At 42.9% G+C, this 19,294-nt stretch overlaps 1 protein-coding gene across 4 annotated transcripts in view; it reads left to right on the plus strand.

The window, feature by feature from the left end:
• MYO16 (myosin XVI) overlaps window positions 1-19,294 on the plus strand; it is a 397,050-nt gene that overhangs the window by 219,919 nt on the left and 157,837 nt on the right. For all 4 annotated transcript variants that reach the window (XM_075852491.1, XM_075852492.1, XM_075852489.1 and 1 more), the window contains exon 16: window positions 4,301-4,448. In XM_075852491.1, coding sequence (XP_075708606.1) covers window positions 4,301-4,448 — 148 coding nt within the window. The remainder of the gene's footprint in view (window positions 1-4,300; window positions 4,449-19,294) is intronic.

A 19,294-nucleotide genomic window follows, 5' to 3' on the forward strand; every position in this document is an offset into this window, starting at 1 on the left:
TCAGAAATCAGCGGTTTTACTTGCAGTTTTAATGTGAAGCATTGATTATAGCAAACTTTAAGTGTTTTTACGAGTTTTTACTGCAATTCTGCTGTGAAATCGCCGCTCCCCACTGAAATCCATGGACCAAACACACAGCATCTCCACACAGAATACGCAGCATAAATTGACATTTGACGGTTGCACTGCAGAACACTTTCCACATGACTTTTCTGACTTTTCTGTGTTTTTTTCTTTTTTTGCATCGTGTGGCTGAGATTTGCAAAAACTCATTAACTTTGCTGCTGCTGTAAAAGCTGCGGAAATTCTGCACAGAATTCCATTGCGGAAATTCCACAGTGTTTACGCTGTGTGGGAACTAAGCATAGCCGGCCGTGTGCGACAGAGAGTGGACGTCTCTGTATGGACAGAGACATCAGGGGCTTATCCTGGAGTGAAATCCCCGATCACTGCGTCGGCAACGCTGTGGACGGGGATTCCGCTCCAGGAGTTGCCCCTGATGTCACTGTCCATACATTGACAGAGACATCAAGCGCTTCCTCCAGCCACAGGGGGATTCCGCTCCTTCAGGGAGCTACAGTGGCGCTATTTACAGGAAGGGGGGGGGTGCCATCTACAAAGGAGCTGTGTGGCACTGCCTACAAGGGGGCTGTGTGGCACTACCTACAAGGGGGCTGTGTGGCACTACCTAAAAGGGGGCCGTGTGGCACTACTTACGAGGGGGCTGTGTGTGTGGCTCTTCCCACAGGGGGCTGTGTGGCACTACCTACATGGGGGCTGTGTGGCACTACCTACAAGGGGGCTGTGTGGCACTACCTACAAGGGGGCTGTGCGGCACTACCCACAAGTGGGCTGTGTGGCCCTACCTACAAGGGGGCTGCGTGGCACTACCTACAAGGGGCTGCGTGGCACTACCTACAAGGTGGCTGTGTGGCACTATCTACAGGGGAAATCTGTGAGTGGCAGGCTGATGGTCACTTTAGTGAGAGTGGTGGGTTGATGGTAATTTTACTTTTAGTGGGGGGCTGATGGTCATTTTACTGTGAGTGGGGGGCTGATGGTCAGTTTAATGTGAGTGGCGGGTTGATGGTAATTTTACTGTGAGTAGCGTCCTGATGGTCATTTTACTGTGAGTGGGGGGCTGATGGTCAACAAGTGGTTTCCACCTCTGACCTCCAATTGAATTTAATAGGAGGCAGAAACTACCTGCGGCGCTTGTTTTGAGTGCTTTTTTGCATGCGTCTTTTACATTAGCTTCAACGGCTTAAAAAAAGCGCTAACAAAAAGTCAAATAATGCTGTCAATTCAAAATCTGCCTCAAAATTCTGCCTTACAAAAAATGCTGTGTGAACATACCCTAAGAGTGTAGTGCTTGCTTTTAGCCGTTTTCTCGAAACAATTTTTGGTAGGGGTGCCCTGAGGAAATTTATTTTTTCCAGGGGTGCCTCGAGTCCAAAAAAGTTGGGAAACTCTGTACTAGGCTACAGGATCACGCTGGCCTATGCAAGGATCCAGTCATGGAGCAGCTCAGTTCATCGTGGAAATGGGGCCTAGGTGAGTACAATTTTTTTTTGTTTGGGGGCACTGTCTACAAGGGGGAGGTGAGGGCTGTATGGCATGATCTCCAAGGTGGAGGTTGGGGGATGTATGGCACTGTCTACATGGGGGAGGTGGGGGATTATGGCACTGTCTACAGGGAGGAGGTGGGGGATTATGGCACTGTCTACAGGGGGGCTGTATGGCACAATCTACAGGGAGGCACTATCTACAAGGGGGGCTGTGTGTGGCAGCCAGGTGTGGGGGGGGGGGGCATTATACTGTGTGGAGGCTACTAAGCGGACATTATACTATGTAGGGGCACTACAGGAGGCAATATACTGTCTATACAATATACACAATCTACAATTTTGGAGGGCTGTGTGTGGCACCCAATGGTTGGGAGGGGGGGGGACATTATACTGTGGGGGGGGGGGGCAAGGGGGCATTATACTGTGTGGGAGCCACTAAGGGGACATTATACTGTGTAGGGGCACTACAGGGGGCAATATACTGTGTGTGGTACTTAGAAAATACTTTGTCCTTGAAGGGGTTATAATATATTATATTATTAAATATTATTATTATACTGTATGGGGGGCACTAAAGTGGCATTATACTGTGTGGGGGCACTATATAGGGAATTATACTGTGGGGGGCATTATACTTTTTATGGGGCATTTTTTTATGATGGGGTGTTGCGCCGAAAGATCATTTCGCACGGGGTGCCATCTATCCTAAGGCCGACCCTGGAACTAAGCCTCTTACACACAGAGGATACAATTATATTCACTTGTCTTCGGTGAGTAGGTCTGTATGAGTCTTTACGGCCTTTCAGCTTCTGTCTCATTACAAAATAGGGTAGCCTCAGCCAGCTAACTTGTTCCAATCAAGTAATAGTTAATAGTGACCCATCTGGAATCACATTAAGAAACATTAGATACATGTTAATTGAATCCTTCCAGTTCAATAATAAGTATTGACTACCTAGCACGTTAGTGTGTGTCAGCAATTTGTGGCACGATTTCTGCTGTCAATGCGTCCACCCTGTAAAAGACAGCATGGCAGAAATGCCAATCCTTTATTGGGTTACATTGTAGTGTATCTGAAGAGTCATCAAGCTAAATACAGCATCCAATTACAAAGTCACAATAACATGCAGCAAATGAAGCTGACAATTACAATATATACAAATACCATTGTTCTGCAAAATATATATATCAAGCTACTTGGAAAATCAATAAAAATATACTACAAAACTGCAGAAGTATATATTATTTTGGAGAAATCCGAATTTGCTAAAGTTCTTGCTGGAATTTCACATTTCCAGTGGTTTCTGGCTGCAGGCTACATATAACAATTAACAAAACTCCTCAAATAAGGCAGCACCATTAACTCACTTGACCACAATAATTGAAAATGGTAGTTCCTTACAGAAATGCAGAAGATTTTCTACTTAAACCGGCCGCGTTTATAAATGTTACGCATTTTTACCATTATATCATACCATTATATAACAACTCATATCTGTTTCTTTAAAGTTTAAGTTGACCATTAACAAGGGTCATTTCATCCCTCATTATGTTTGGTATAGAAGGGACATGTCCATTGGAGAAAATATCCTATATACTGTGTTTGTAAACATTTGTAAACTGCCTGAAGAAGGGGCCTCTGTGCTCTGAAAGCTTGCATATAGAACTTTTATGGTTAGCCAATAAAGGTATCATACCTATTATACTTTTGTCTTTTTTGACACAAAAGTATTTAACATTGCATGCAGCCTTACATCTAGAAAATCTGGAATAGTCTCCACAACTACCACTAGGTGGCAGACAAATACATGTTATAAGAGATTCAACCTACGGTAAGGCAGTATACATCAAAATCATGAGCATAAAGCAATCAATATAATACACACAGCTCTAACAATGATGTTCTAAAAAATGCTAATTCTATCAATATACAACCCTGGTGCCTTATATTCTACCAGGAGGAAATATTGTATACTTAACACTGTTGAACTATTACAATAGAGAGGGAAATGTTGCATTTGGAAATACTGTACAATCCATACAACCTGATTTTGGCATTAGGAAGGGAATGCTGCATTTGGGGTCTGCCTCCAGACATGCGAGGAATGCTCTGACTGGAATCGATTCATTCATTCTATTAATCGCTGGGGACAAATCTACGGTATTGTTACGTGTATATGAATCTGCTATATTGTTATGTGTGTAGATAAAATAAAAGCTTGTGGAAGGGATCTTCATATCTAAATACTTTTGATGGTTACCAATTTCAAGTAGCTATTTTCTACAAGGGCATAGTGTGACGCTGACTTTTATCAAGGATATGGAAGGAAACCTGTATACTGACTTAAGGCCTCATGCACACGACCGTAGCCATGTGCACGGCCGTGATTTTCGGGTCGGCCGGTCACCGAGTGTCAGCCGCGAGCCGCCCACAAATCGTGTGCCGTGCACATGGCCGCGGCCATTATTTTCAATGACCCCGGACCGCAGAACACGGCCGTGATAAGACATGTCAATTCTTTCTGCGGTCCGGGCTCCTGAGCCATGCACGGACCGTGGAAACCACGGTCGTGTGCATGGCTCCATAGGAATGAATGGGGCCGCAATTCTCCCGTGGATTTTCGGGGGAATTGCGGCCGCAAAAGCACATTCGTGTGCATGGGGCCTAACTGGTAAGTATCCTATCTGTATTATGCTACATGTGTTCTTACACAAGTCTATTTGAATTCCAGCCAGACTGTACACTTATATGCTGGAGAAGAGCCGTCTCATCAGTCAAGCCTCAGGCCAAAGCAACTTCCTTATTTTTTACCTTATGATGGATGGGTTGTCTGCCGAAGAGAAATATAACTTATACCTCAGAAGCACAACTGCACACAGGTAAAACACTGACAATTTACAGCATCAAATCATTAGTAATTGTAATGTGCGTGCGTGTGTGCGTGTGTGTGCGTGCGTGCGTGCGTGTGTGGGTGTTTGTGTGTGTGTGTGTAGGAAACCTTATCTGCCACCCGAGCCTCCAAAATGCTGTGCCAAATATCATACATTGTACATCCAAATAAACAGAACACACTAGCGTACGCAAACTAAACTTCTATTAGGAGCGCTTTTACCAACTAAAGAACAACACACAAAAAGGTGGAAATGGGAATTATCTACTATTTTTACATGCTCAAAGCCTAATAATTCAAAAAGACCCAAAACAAAACATGGTATAAATAGGAAGCCCTGTCTCTCTTCGAAAAAACGATGCAAGGATTATTTTACTAGCCTTAAGGCCTTTTTAAACGGACAGATGCCACCCCGATAACGAGCGGCAAGTAACGGTGAAGACGTGTCTACCAGCGCTCATTTTCTTCATTTACATGATATTGTCTATATGGAAACGAACGATCGTTAATATAATCATTCATATACCCAGTACAGTATCCATACTGTCTGCAGCACATCCCCTGTTTACACATGTGCTGCTGACAAACAACCATTTTTATGGCAGTATAAGGCCGTAAACGCTGCGGAATTACTGCAACGGAATTCTGTGCGGAAATTCCGCAGCATTGACAGTAGCACCAAAGTCGATGAGATTTAGAAAATCTCACGCCCACGCAGCCTAAACGTTAATAAATTGACCTGCGGAATTTAATTCTGCAGTATGCCAATTTATGCAACGTTTTTGTTGATTTTCTGTTGCGGGCTTTCCCCATTGAATTCAATGGCGATGCAAAACCCGCAACGGAAAACCAAGTGTTGAGACTTTTTCTGCGTAATCGCAGCTATTACGCCGCAAGAATCGCAACTACAGATTACCCAGAACGCCCTCCTTCTTCCTGCAGTCCGGCCTCCTGGGATACTGTTCATTCCATGTGACCGCTGCAGCCAATCACAGGCTGCAGCGTCACATGGCCTGCAACGTCATCGTAGGAGGCCGGAGCGGATGTCAAAGGAGGGAGGAGGTAAGTACGAGCGCTTTTTTACGCAGCGGAAATTCTGTCCGAAAAATGCACCACAATGGTGCGATTTTTCGGACAGAAGGTGCTGCGGGTTCCAGGTCGGATACATTGCGTGATTTTTACGCAGCGTATCTGACCCGTAGAAACCCAGCCTAAAAGCTCAGATTAGCCAGCAAATCAGCGTTTGCTTGGTTTCTCCCACGTGCCGGTTTTATTACTATGAGTAATAAATCTGTTATGATCGGGAACGAACATTCGTATGAGCACTCATTTGGCAATAATCATCAACCCGTGTAAAAGGGGCGTAACAGATGTATTACTCATAGTAATAAAAACGGCACGTGGGGGAAACTACTAAAATGTGTCTGGTTATTACGAGGATTGTTCCATTAGGACAATTCCTGTCTATATGCCCTCTTAGGCCATATGTACATATATTAGTCAGAGCGAAGAGCACTTGCAAATAGAGATCTCGTTCTGGAGGACTTTGCGCTACCATATATTACATGGTCGACTATTCAATTGAATGGATGACATATAATACTACATTTCTCCTGCAGCTGCCACTGCTATTCCCGGGTGTTTTGGCTGCTGGACCTGCCGAAGGGATTGTCCAGATAAGACAACCTCTTAAAGGCCAAAAATACCCTGTCTTTAAAGGGAATGTCCACCCTTGAGCACCAATTTAAGGTTTACATACAAATATTATCTGCACAGTTTACATGCAAATAATATGTAAAAAGTTAAGAACCTTTCTAAAAACATTATTTTACTTGTCTTGTACTGATTTCTAAATGACAATAGCCTGCTGTCTTCAAAGCAGCATTCAGAATTATGCGTTTTTCTGATCACAAATAAACTTTTTGGGGTCATTGTGATTACTTTGCTAATATGCTTTCTGGGATATGTAGTACGGCCAGCATAATTGTGGTTTGGGGCTGCTTTGCGGTCTCAGGGTCTGGACGCCTTGCGATCATTGAGGGAGCAATTATGTATAAAAACATTTTACAGGAAAATGTAAGGGCTGCAGAAGTAATACAAGAATGCAATGACCCAATGCGCACAAGTAAATCAACTAAAGAATGGTTGAAAATTAAGACCCTATCAACCCATAGGGGGATCTGCAAGTTGTTGAATTCAAGGCTTCACTTTCTTTTTCTCCCTTCATTGTGGATGTTGAATCAAGGACATGAATAGTTCAACTTACTTTTATCTATTAAATGTTAAAAGGTGATAATTTACTTTAAAGTGTTATGGCAAACAAATCAGATTCTATGTTTGCTAGTAATATATTAAGTGCTAACAATAGGACAGTAAAAGATTTAACCCCTTAGCAAGATTTGACGAAAGAGTATGTCATAGTTGGTAGGGGTGGAGTATAGAGCAGGCTCACAGGCTGAGCCTGCTTATTGCGCAGCAGGTGTCAGCTGTGTATTACAGATGACACCCATCTCTAAAGGCCTATAGCGACTCCGTCATGTAAGCTATGACTCCATTGACCCCCCAAAACGCAATCACAGGGTGCCGAAGTATTGCAGTGTATTGTACCAGCGATCAAACGATGGCTTGTTCAAGTAAAAAAAAAGTAAAAAAATAGTTAAAATAAAGTTTTTACAAATGTACAAAAATATTAAAAGTAAAAAACACAAAAAAAAAAAATCTTTTCCAATTTTTTCCCCTAAAGCAATGCAAATAAATAAATAAATAAAATTGGTATCACCACTTTGGTAAAAGTCCGAAATATTCTAACATAACGTTACCTATCCTGCAGGTTAAGCTCTGTAACAAAAAAAATAAAAAACACTTTAATTGCAGTCTGAGGGTATGTTCACAGGGCCTATTTTCGGCCATTTTTCGGGCCGTAAAAACGGAAGCAGAACGCTTCCAAACATCTGCCCATTGGTTTCAATAGGAAAACGGCTCTGTATTTTGAGACGTTTTCGAGTTTGTATGTGAACATAGCCTTACGGTCACCTTAGCTCTTATACAAAATGTAATAAAAAGTGATCAAATAGTTATATGTAGCCCACAACGGTAAAAATAAAAGCTTGGCCCCAGAAAACAAGCCCACACACTGCTCCATTTTTCAACAAATTTTGTTTTCCTTGTAAAAGTAGTACATCTCTTTGTAAAAGTAGTACATCATAAAAAAAATCATAAACTTAGTTTTGCCATATTGACCCGCAGAATAAATTTAACATGTTGTTTGTACTGCACGGTTTGTTGCCTAATTAAATAGTATAATTGTTAATGGATTTGTTGGACTATGGATGGGAAGTACACTACCGTTCAAAAGTTTGGGGTCACCCAGACAATTTTGTGTTTTCCATGAAAACTCACACTTATACTTATCAAATGAGTTGCAAAATGACTAGAAAATATAGTCGCGACATTGACAAGGTTAGAAATAATGATTTTTATTCTAAATAATAATTTTCTCCTTCAAACTTTGCTTTCGTCAAAGAATGCTCCATTTGCAGCAATTACAGCATTGCAGACCTTCGTCATTCTAGCTGTTAATTTGCTGAGGTAATCGGGAGAAATTTCACCCCATGCTTCCAGAAGCCCCTCCCACAAGTTGGATTGGTTTGATGGGCACTTCTTGTTTACCATACGGTCAAGCTGCTCCCACAACAGCTCTATGGGGTTGAGATCTGGTGACTGCACTGGCCACTCCATTACAGATAGAATACCAGCTGCCTGCTTCTTCCCTAAATAGTTCTTGCATAATTTGGAGGTGTGCTTTGGGTCATTGTCCTGTTGTAGGATGAAATTGGCTCCAATTAAGTGCTGTCCACAGGGTATGGCATGGCGTTGCAAAATGGAGTGATAGCCTTCCTTATTAAAAATCCCTTTTACCTTGTACAAATCTCCCACTTTACCAGCACCAAAGCAACCTCAGACCATCACATTACCTCCACCATGCTTGACAGATGGCGTCAGGCACTCTTCCAGCATCTTTTCAGTTGTTCTGCGTCTCACAAATGTTCTTCTGTGTGATCCAAACACCTCAAACTTCGATTCGTCTGTCCATAACACTTTTTTCCAATCTTTCTCTGTCCAATGTCTGTGTGCTTTTGCCCATATTAATCTTTTCCTTTTATTAGCCAGTCTCAGATATGGCTTTTTCTTTGCCACTCTGCCCTGTAGGCCAGCATCCCGGAGTCGCCTCTTCACTGTAGACGTTGACACTGGTGTTTTGCGGGTACTATTTATTGAAGCTGCCAGTTGAGGACCTGTGAGGCGTCTATTTCTCAAACTAGAGACTCTAATGTACTTGTCTTGTTGCTCAGTTGTGCAGCGGGGCCTCCCACTTCTCTTTCTACTCTGGTTAGAGCCTGTTTGTGCTGTCCTTTGAAGGGAGTAGTACACACCGTTGTAGGAAATCTTCAGTTTCTTGGCAATTTCTCGTATGGAAAAGCCTTCATTTCTAAGAACAAGAATAGACTGTCGAGTTTCACATGAAAGCTCTCTTTTTCTAGCCATTTGGAGAGTTTAATCGAACCCACAAATGTAATGCTCCAGATTCTCAACTATCTCAAAGGAAGGTCAGTTTTATAGCTCCTCTAAACAGCAAAACTGTTTACAGCGGTGCTAACATAATTGCACAAGCGTTTTCAAGTGTTTTCTAATCATCCATTAGCCTTCTAACACAGTTAGCAAACACAATGTACTATTAGAACACTGGAGTGATGGTTGCTGGAAATGGGCCTCTATACACCTATGTAGATATTGCATTAAAAACCAGACTTTTGCAGCTAGAATAGTCATTTACCACATTAACAATGTATAGAGTGTATTTCTGATTAATTTAATGTTATCTTCATTGAAGAAAACTGTGCTTTCCTTTAAAAAAAAAGGAAATTTCTAAGTGACCCTAAACTTTTGAACGGTAGTGTATATATGATGATGTTTTTGTAGGCGCAATGTATACTCGCCAACATTTTATTTACTAGTCGTACATAAATAAGTGACGAGCACTAAGACCCCCATCAATCGCTGATATAAAGCGGCAGAAGCGTTCCAGCGTTGTGCCGCTTCATTTCTGATAGGCCTTCCTCAGAAAGCCTTGCGAGCGGTGTACGGACTTTCTATTGAGCCCGTACTCCACTCACCTGAGCGCTTCTGCCGCTTCATTTTAGCGATCGGTGGGGGTCTCAGTTCTTGGACCCCACCAATCAAAACTTCTAAAATGTCACTATGTCATGTCAAACATTTCTTAAAAGATTAGTTACCCTTTAAAGGTTGCTCATCTTCTAAGTTGCCTAGACTAACATGTAGTCTATACTTTCAATGGCATATCCTACAGATGCACTTTAGATCTGTGTGCATTTCTTGATGCTGAAATCTCCCAGCATACTTTGCTACCTTGATTCCATGTCTGTACTGAACTTCACACTGTTTGGTAATATGATGTAGAAAAAAAAATTGTCCCATTGTATAATAAGATCTCATTTAAGATTTTATGGGCGTGTGTGTCTACAAACTTGTTGACTGTTTCCAATAGCAGCAAAATAAATAATGCAATGAATTTGCAAATACTCATCTTTACTAAACAATGTTCGAATGTAAACATACACAATAATCCTAATATATTCCGGTCAGGTCACCAAAATTGAGCATTACTATTTCATAAGAGCCCCGAGGGCCAAAAATAAATATACACTGCTCTGAGATTAAAGTATACTTGTCTCTTTCTTTCCCCCCCAAATAGCAGTGAGAGAGAACTATGATCCTAACCTTCGTGCACGACTTTTTATTGGAAGTTTGCGTCTCCCTGCCCCAGAGGTGTAATGTGAATCTCCTGGGCCCGATGTCAAATCTCGCCCCCACCTATCTATTGCATTGCTGTCTTCTTATGTGGCAGAGGGAATTCTTGACTCCATCAGACACCAGGGCCCAGGTGCAACTGCTGCCACTGCACCCCCTATAGCCCCTCTGAAAAGCATTATAGGTCTGAAATGTCATATAGATAAAAATCTAAATTTATTTATGAATTATATTAATCTATGTCCCCAATCCAGTAGTAGACAAATATGTTATATTATAGTTGAAAACACTTTATAACAAGTGAAGCAAATGATCTAATAAGGTTATTGCCTCTATATTAACCAAGTGACATGAAAGATTCAGCATCAGGGTTGTAGTCTCTGGGCCCAATTATAAGGTCACTTATTACCGGTTCCTAAATAATCATTTTCGTGGCTGTTCAGTTAACCCCTTCTAATACTAAACTAACCTGGCTCATCTGATTTTAGAGTCTTTCCAGCAAGTCCTTATGGAAATCACAGGAGAGACTACCGGGGAATAAAAGACAATCAGCTGAAACGTCCATGTCTGATGAGAAAATGCCATCAGTCTGTACATTTTGTGATTCGTGCTGATGACAAGCACATTATTTGTTTGTACCGAGTTTGTGTTTTCACATCAAACACTTTTAACTAGACGGCAGAGTGTTCCGCTATGTCTATTGTGCCACTGTCCTTTCGTAATAACATGACAAATGTGAAGGCTAAACAAAAGGGATATCTCTGCAGCCTGAAACCTATGATTTTCCTTATTTAGCAAGGCATACAATTAGCATAGCACTCTCGTAACACGGGTTCTATTTATGGCCAGAAATGTACGGCTATGTAAACAACACATGTCACATGTACAAAAGATAAACATTACTATTCAAGCATCATTTGTGGGACATCTCAGTGTGGTGCAGGACCATTTCAATCTTGGAAATAGGTTAAAAGAAGCTTTAAGTGCAAACATCATTTCAAAGTAACATGGGCTTTTTTTTTACTGGTTTCCAAATGGCTTTTGTAGTTAGCTTTTGAGGATGTAATGATAAAAAAAAGCAGATAAATATATACCGCGTACAAAAGCACTGAAAAAAAGGGCACTGCATTAACACAAAAAAGTAAAAGTCCTCTGACTGATATTACTGAATGAGAGTAGCCGGAGATTCTTGTATTTTCTTTGTGTACTGGCTCAGTTGTGATCAATAAACAGATGAATTCACACTCTAATATATTAATATAGTCTGTCTTTCCTTTGCTGTAAGGCTAAGGGCCCTTTTACACCGGCCAATTATCAGGCAAGCGAGCGTTCACAAAACGCTCCATCCCGATAATTGCCCTGATCAAAAGCTCGTGCATCAGCTGATTGTATAGTTTATACAGCCTAAAATATTATCGTTGTCGGCAGCACATCTCCATGCCGGCATAATAGAAATGTATGGAGACGAGCGACCGGAGTAACGAGCGCTCATCCCATACATTAGTGATAATAGTGAAAGACGCAAACAACGCCAATCAACGAGCTGTCTCCCGACGAGGGCCGCGTAATAGGACCTTTAGTTCACACTTGTGTTGTATAATCCGTTACTCTGATCTGTTTTTACTTCAGAATAAGGACAAAACACATCTGCTAAAAATCCCATTAACCCCTTAAGGACACGGCCAATTTTGGCCTTGAGGACAGAACAATTTTTTTGTAATTCCCTCTTTGCATCCCAACGCTTATAACTTTTTTCTTTTTTGTATGACGTAGTTGTATGAGACTTGTTTTCTGTGGGACAAGTTGTACTTTATGTAGGTACCATTTTTTTGGTAGAAATACGTTATTGTTTAATTATATAAATTTTTATTTTGGTGAAAATGCAGAAGAAAAGCAGTTCCGCTGCAGTTTTTAATTTTTATTTTTTTTACACCGTACACCGATCATCATAAATAATGTTATACATTTGTTGTACAGGTTGTTATAGTCATGGTGATACCACATATGTCTATATTATTTCATGTTTTGGGAATTGTATTTGAAACAGTTTATTCATTGTAAAAAAAAATCGTATTTCTGTATATTTTTTTTTTATATAACATTAATTTATTTTTAAATTAATGTAACTTTTTTTTTTAATCCCATAGAGGGATTTTTCATTTTGACTTTTATTTTTTAACTGGGCTGTCTGGACATACAAGTTATGGGCCTTGATCGCGTCACAGGGGTTTCTGTGACGCGATCAAAGGGCAGTCCGGGGCTTTTTGTAATTACTTTGAATGCTGCGATCAGCTTTGATCACGGCATTCAAGGGGTTAACGGCAGAGAGAAGATGTTTCTCTTCTCTCCGCCGTTAGAGCGGGGCTGTGGCTATGTATTACAGCCGTTGCCCCGCTCCTGATCGCACGCTGACACTGGCTGTCACACAGGACGAGAATGCTCGTCCTAATGCGCTAAGTGCACACCGCTCAGGATGAGTATTCTCGTCCTGTGTCGGCAACTAGTTCAAATAAAAAAACAGATGCAAACGGATTTCAATCCGTTTGTATTGGGTTTAGGATTTGTTCACATCTGGGCTCCGTTCTGGCGTTCCGTCAGAGCTTTCCGTCAGAACGGAACCCTGACTGAAACAAATGCAGCCCGGTCTCCTGTGATGACACTGTAGCCCATGTGACCGCTGTAGCCTGTGATTGGCTGCAACAGTCACATGAGATGCAGCATTATCCCAGGAAACCATGCTGCATGAAGAACACCTAGGAAAAAATATGAGCCGTCCATATAATAACGCCAAGGGAGGTAAGTCGAAACTTAAACTTAAATTGAAACTACAAAAACATTTTTTTTAGATTTGTAATTTTTGAGATGGAATTGCAAAGTTTTCTGTTTGTTGCAGGATTTACCTCCCCATTGAATTTAATAAACACGCAATAAAAGTACAACGATTACGCAGCATGCTGCAGATTAAACAAAGGCACCGTAGGTCAATTTATGAACGTTTTCACAGTGGTTGTTTTCCGCAGTGTGTGGAACTGTATATGTGAGAACTTCTTTACTGGCAATGAAGATCACACATATCCCCAGATCAGCTGTCATCTGTACTGATCAAGAATTGTTGCTGAATTTCCGTATGAAGATTTAGCTGTGTACTTTTCCAGGGCTCATCCAAGGAAAGCCAAGTGCAGTAGTATGAGCAGACGAAGGTATTTTAAAACCATGTGACTGCACGCTACTAGTTGGTAACGTCTTGAAAGGTAGAGGACAACATCAGAAATAAGTATATTTCATTGTAACCTGCATCCAAATAAAGCTATTTTGCTGTCAAAAAGTTTGCTGCCCACCTGTCATATTCTGTCCAATAGGGGGAACGCATCAGAAAACTAGCAACCATAGACCCAATCAAGGGAAATCTAATGTCCAGTATGGTTCTCCTTGTCATTTGCCTGCTGCTCATAAAAATGCTATATAATTTTCAGCAAAATAAAAAACACTAGTCAATCTAAAAAGTGAGTGTGGGCAGCTGGAAGCTTGGGAACTCCTGTAAATGCACTCAACAAAAATACAAATGACAATAGCAAGCACACTCTATGGGTATGTTCACACACACTGTTTTCAGACGTAATTCAGGCCTTTTACGCCTCGAATTATGCCTGAAAATACGGCTCCATTACGCCTACAAGCATCTGCCCATTTCTTGCAATGGGATTTACGATGTTCTGTTCCCATGAGCATTTATTTTACGCGTCGCTGTCAAAATACAGCGGATAAAATGACGGCTCGTCAAAAGAAGTGCAGGACACTTCTTGGGACATTTTTGGAGGCGTTTTTCATTGACCGTTGAAAAACAGCTCCAAAAACGGCCGTAAAAAACGTAGCGAAAAACGCGAGTTGTTAAAAAAACGTTTGAAAATCAAGAGCTGTCTTCCCCTGAAAACAGCTCAGTATTTTCAGACGTTTTTGGTCACTGTGTGTGAACATAACCTAAAGAATATGCAAACCACTAAATGTTGCGCAACCCAATTAAACCCCTAATATATGATAAAACTGAATACACACAAAATGTAGACATAGGGATAAATGCTAGAAGTGCAGCTACCTACCTACCTGCTCTCTGTAGGCTTCCAAGCATTCCTTTGTACAATCCTGTTGTAGGTATGTACAGTGTTCTTGTAACTTAGATAAAAGTCCCAGGATAAATCAACGAGCAGGTGCCTCAGTTGGATGGTAAGGGAGACACTCCGGTCGGTAGCGTGCGCCGCATATCCTCAACGACTCACCAGGTACCATTGTATCAAGGCATCTATCATTCCTTAAACCACACTATTTGCAGAGATGATATCTTGGCAACGCATCAACAATCATACAATTATGCGCACACTGGCATCAGAAGCTCAGCTGAGAGCTTCCGTCAGCAGTCCTGGCAGGTGTGAAGGGAAGAATAGCGCTGAATGCATAATGATAGACACCATGACGAAACGCAACAGATCTCATTATAAGGCTGGGTTCACACCTTCGCACAGGGCGCATCACTCCAGCAGGTGGAAGGGGGAGCTGTGCTGGATCCCTTCCCCTGCTTGTGTTTCTAAAGCGACTGGGCCCGGCGACTCTGCAGCTGCCTTTCTGCTTGGGCGCTTCTTCTCTGTGGTGGTATAACTACCACTGTAGCAGCCATATCGACTGCTATGGCGCCCACGGCATGAAGGGGCCAGTGTCACCTGCCGAGACTGGCCCCCCCATGCCCGGTGGTACCACTAGCAACCGCTATGGCTGCTACGGCGGTAGCGACGCCACATTCAATAGTATCTGCATCCTTAGGACGCAGATACTATTGAACACTATGGCAGGGAGGTAGCTCCCTACTCTGCCATTTACTAGGCTACAAGCCATTCGGCCTGCAGCCTATCACCTGATCACGCCGTTCCGTTCATCTTTTTTTATTTGTTTTGGGGGCTGTATGGCACTATCTACAAGGGGAAGTGGAGGTCCGTATGGCACTGTCTACAAAGGGAAGTGGGTGGCAATATGGCACTGTCTACAAGGGGGCGATGGGGGGGGGTGGTATGGCATGGTCTACAAGGGGAGGTCGGGGGCTGTATGGCCCTATTTACAAGTCGGAGGTGGGGGCACTCTCTACAATAATAATAATAATAATAATAATCTTTATTTATATAGCGCCAACATATTACGCAGCACTTTACAATTTAGAGGGAACATGAAACAAACAATATCAGACATTACATAGTGACAAAGTTCATTTACAATTCAAACCTGGGGAGTAAGGACCCTGCTCGCAAGAGCTTACAATCTATGAGGACATAAGGGAGGCACAAAGTGTAATAGTGTTTGTTCTGTACAATGGTCCGGCCATTTTTATACACATGCGGTGGTAACATAAAGCTGCATGAGCCGGTCACCAGCCAGTATCCGTGTATGACGGACATGAAGAGAAGGAGTGTGAGGGAATCTTATTCTGATGACTAATCTAAATGGAGGGCCATGGAAAGGAGTCAGATTAGGGAATGTTATAGGCCTGTCTAAATAGATGTGTTTTCAGGGCACGTTTAAAACTGTGGATATTGGGAATTAATCTGATTGTCTGGGGTAGCACATTCCAGAGGACGGGTGCAGCACGAGAGAAATCCTGGAGACGGTAGTGGGAGGTTCGGATAATGGAGGATTTTAATCTAAGGTCGTTGGCAGAACGTAGAGCCCGAGTAGGGTGGTAGACAGAGATGAGGGAGGAGATGTAAGGAGGTGCAGCACTGTGGAGAGCTTTGTGGGTGAGAGTAATAAGTTTGAATTTTATTCGGAAGGGCATGGGCAACCAGTGCAGTGACTGGCACAGATTAGAGGCGTTGGTGTAGCGGTTGGTCATAAAGATGAGCCTGGCTGCTGCATTGAGGATAGATTGGAGAGGGGAGAGTTTAGTGAGGGGAAGACCGACTAGTAATGAGTTACAGTAGTCAAGACGAGAGTGAATCAGAGCAACAATGAGAGTTTTGGCAGTTTCCTCCGTAAGAAAAGAGCGGATTCTGGAGATGTTTTTGAGGTGAAAATGACAGGAGCGTGAAAGTGATTGTATGTGAGGAGTAAAGGAAAGATCTGAGTCAAAAATAACCCCGAGACAGCGGGCGTGCTGCTTAGGAGTTATGATAGTGCCACACACAGAGATGGAGACATCAGGTTTAGGGAGGTTAGTAGATGGTGGGAACACAAGGAGCTCAGTTTTAGAAAGATTCAGTTTCAGATAGAGAGAGGACATGATGTTAGAGACAGCGGACAGACAATCACTGGTGTTCTGTATTAGAGCAGGGGTGATGTCACGGGAAGAGGTATATAATTGGGTGTCATCAGCGTAGAGATGGTACTGGAAGCCAAGTCTGCTGATGGTTTGTCCAATAGGAGCTGTGTAGAGAGAAAAGAGGAGCGGACCTAGGACTGATCCCTGAGGAACCCCGATATCAAGGGGAAGAGGAGAAGAAGTGGAACCAGCAAATGACACACTGAATGAGCGGTCAGAGAGATAGGAGGAAAACCAAGAGAGAGCCGCGTCCTTGAGGCCAATAGAGTGGAGCATGTTAAGTAAGAGTTTGTGGTCTACAGTGTCAAAGGCTGCAGAGAGATCCAAAAGAATCAGGAGAGAGGATTTACCGTCCGATTTAGCCGCCAAGAGATCATTTGAGACTTTAGTAAGGGCAGTTTCTGTGGAGTGTAGAGTGCGGAAACCAGATTGTAAGAGGTCAAGAATGGAGTTAGCAGAGAGATAGCGGATAAGGCGAGAGTAGACCAAGCGTTCCAGGAGTTTGGAGATGAAGGGCAGATTAGAGACTGGTCGGTAGTTGGCAGCGCTGGATGGGTCAAGAGTTGGTTTTTTCAATAATGGGTTTATAATGGCATGTTTAAAAGCGGAGGGAAAGATACCAGAGGAAAGAGAGAGGTTAAATATTTTAGTCAGGTGACTAGTGACAGCTGGGGAGAGGGACTGGAGGAGGTGTGAGGGGACAGGATCACTAGGGCAGGTAGTAGGACGAGAAGAAGAGAGGAGCCTCGAGACTTCTTCTTCAGTTATTGGGTGAAATGCTGAGAGTGAAGAAGAGGGAGTGCGGGGGGGAAGGGGATCGATGTTACTAGGGGACTGGGAGATAATATCATGCCGGATGTTGTCAATTTTAACTTTAAAATAATTGGCCAGGTCTTCAGCACTGAGATCTGTGATTGGCATCTGAACTTTAGGACTAAGGAGGGAGTGAAAAGTATCAAAGAGGCGTTTTGGATTATTAGATAGTGTGGAGATGAGAGAAGTGAAGTAGACTTGTTTGGCGCGGTGAAGGGCAGAGTTGTAAGTTTTGAGCATAAATTTGTAATGGAGGAAATCTGCATTTAAATGCGATTTTCTCCACAGTCGTTCGGCACATCTCAAGCACCGCTGAAGAAAGCGGGATTGAGGCGTGTGCCAGGGTTGTCGTCGTCTTTGTCGGGTGGTTCGGAGTGTAGTGGGGGCTGCTTCATCCAATGCATTTTTGAGAGTGTTATTATAAAGTTTGGCAGCCAGATTGGGACAGGAGAGGGAAGAGATAGGGGACAATGAGGACTGTAGACTGTCTATGAGTTTCACAGTGTTAATGGCATGTAGATTTCTGTATGTCTGATACGTAGGGATGACCTGAGGAGGCAGAGAATATTTGATAGTAAAGCAGAGAAGATTGTGGTCAGAAAGCGGGAGAGGAGAGTTAATAAAGTCAGAAACTGAGCAGAGCCGGAAGAAGACCAGGTCAAGTGAATGCCCGTCTTCATGTGTAGGAGAGTTAGTAAGTTGTGACAGACCGAGGGACGAGGTTAAAGATAGAAACTGGGAGGCAGATGAGGAGATTGGGTTATCAATGGGGATGTTGAAGTCACCCATGATGAGAGTGGGTGTTTCAGAGGATAGAAATTGTGGAAGCCAGGCAGCAAAATGATCCAGGAATTGGCGGGGTGAGCCCGGTGGGCGGTAGACAACTGCCACTCGGAGGGAAAAAGGGTGAAAGAGTCTGAGGGTGTGGACTTCAAAAGAGGGAAATGTGAGTGAGGGGACCGGGGGAATGACCTGGAAAATGCAGTGTGGGGAAAGAAGTATACCTACTCCTCCACCCTGCCTGTTCTCAGGTCTGGGGGCATGAGAGAACTGGAGACCACCATAAGATAGAGCAGCAGGGGAAGCAGTGTCAGACAGGTGTAGCCATGTTTCTGTAAGAGCCAGAAGGTTGAGAGAGTTAGAAAGGAATAAGTCATGAATAAAGGTGAGTTTGTTGCACACGGACCGAGAGTTCCAGAGAGCACAGTTAAAAGAGACAGGAGAAGACATACAAGGAATGGTAAGAAGATTTGCAGGGTTTCTATGTGTGGCAGGTAAGTGGTTGAGCTTGGCAGAAGAAAAGGGAGGCCCAGGGTTGGGAGAGATGTCCCCTGCAGCTAATAGCAGGAGAATGGAGAGAGACAGCAGATGGTTCTGTGATTTATGAGAGCGTTTTTTATGTTGGGCAGTGGGATGAGATGGGTTAAGTTGACTGAGGAAAGTGAATAGTGAATGGGAGCTGTACATGGGTGAGGCCAGGAGAGAAGGACTGATGTGGACTGTTTTTGGGCAAGTATTAAATGGGCGATAGGATTGAAAACCAAGAGCAGCTATAATGATGAGAGCGGTGGCAAACATGTTTGTTTACAGATAGTTAGAAATCTAATATTGAGAGCGTGGGCTAGTTTGTCTGGTTTGGTAATGCAGTTTACCTGTCACTGACCCTGTCCAACTGCCATGTATAACTGCCATGTATAACTGCCATGTATAACTGCCATGTATAACTGCCATGTATAACTGCCATGTATAACTGCCATGTATAACTGCCATGTATAACTGCCATGTATAACTGCCATGTATAACTGCCAGGACACTTTGACAGTATGACACTTAGACAGAGATGACTTCTGCCTTCGTGCCCCCCTGCACGAGTGCCTTCCCCATATGCTACATCT

Source organism: Rhinoderma darwinii, chromosome 2, assembly GCF_050947455.1.
Source record: "Rhinoderma darwinii isolate aRhiDar2 chromosome 2, aRhiDar2.hap1, whole genome shotgun sequence".
NCBI classification, from domain to species: domain Eukaryota; kingdom Metazoa; phylum Chordata; class Amphibia; order Anura; family Rhinodermatidae; genus Rhinoderma; species Rhinoderma darwinii.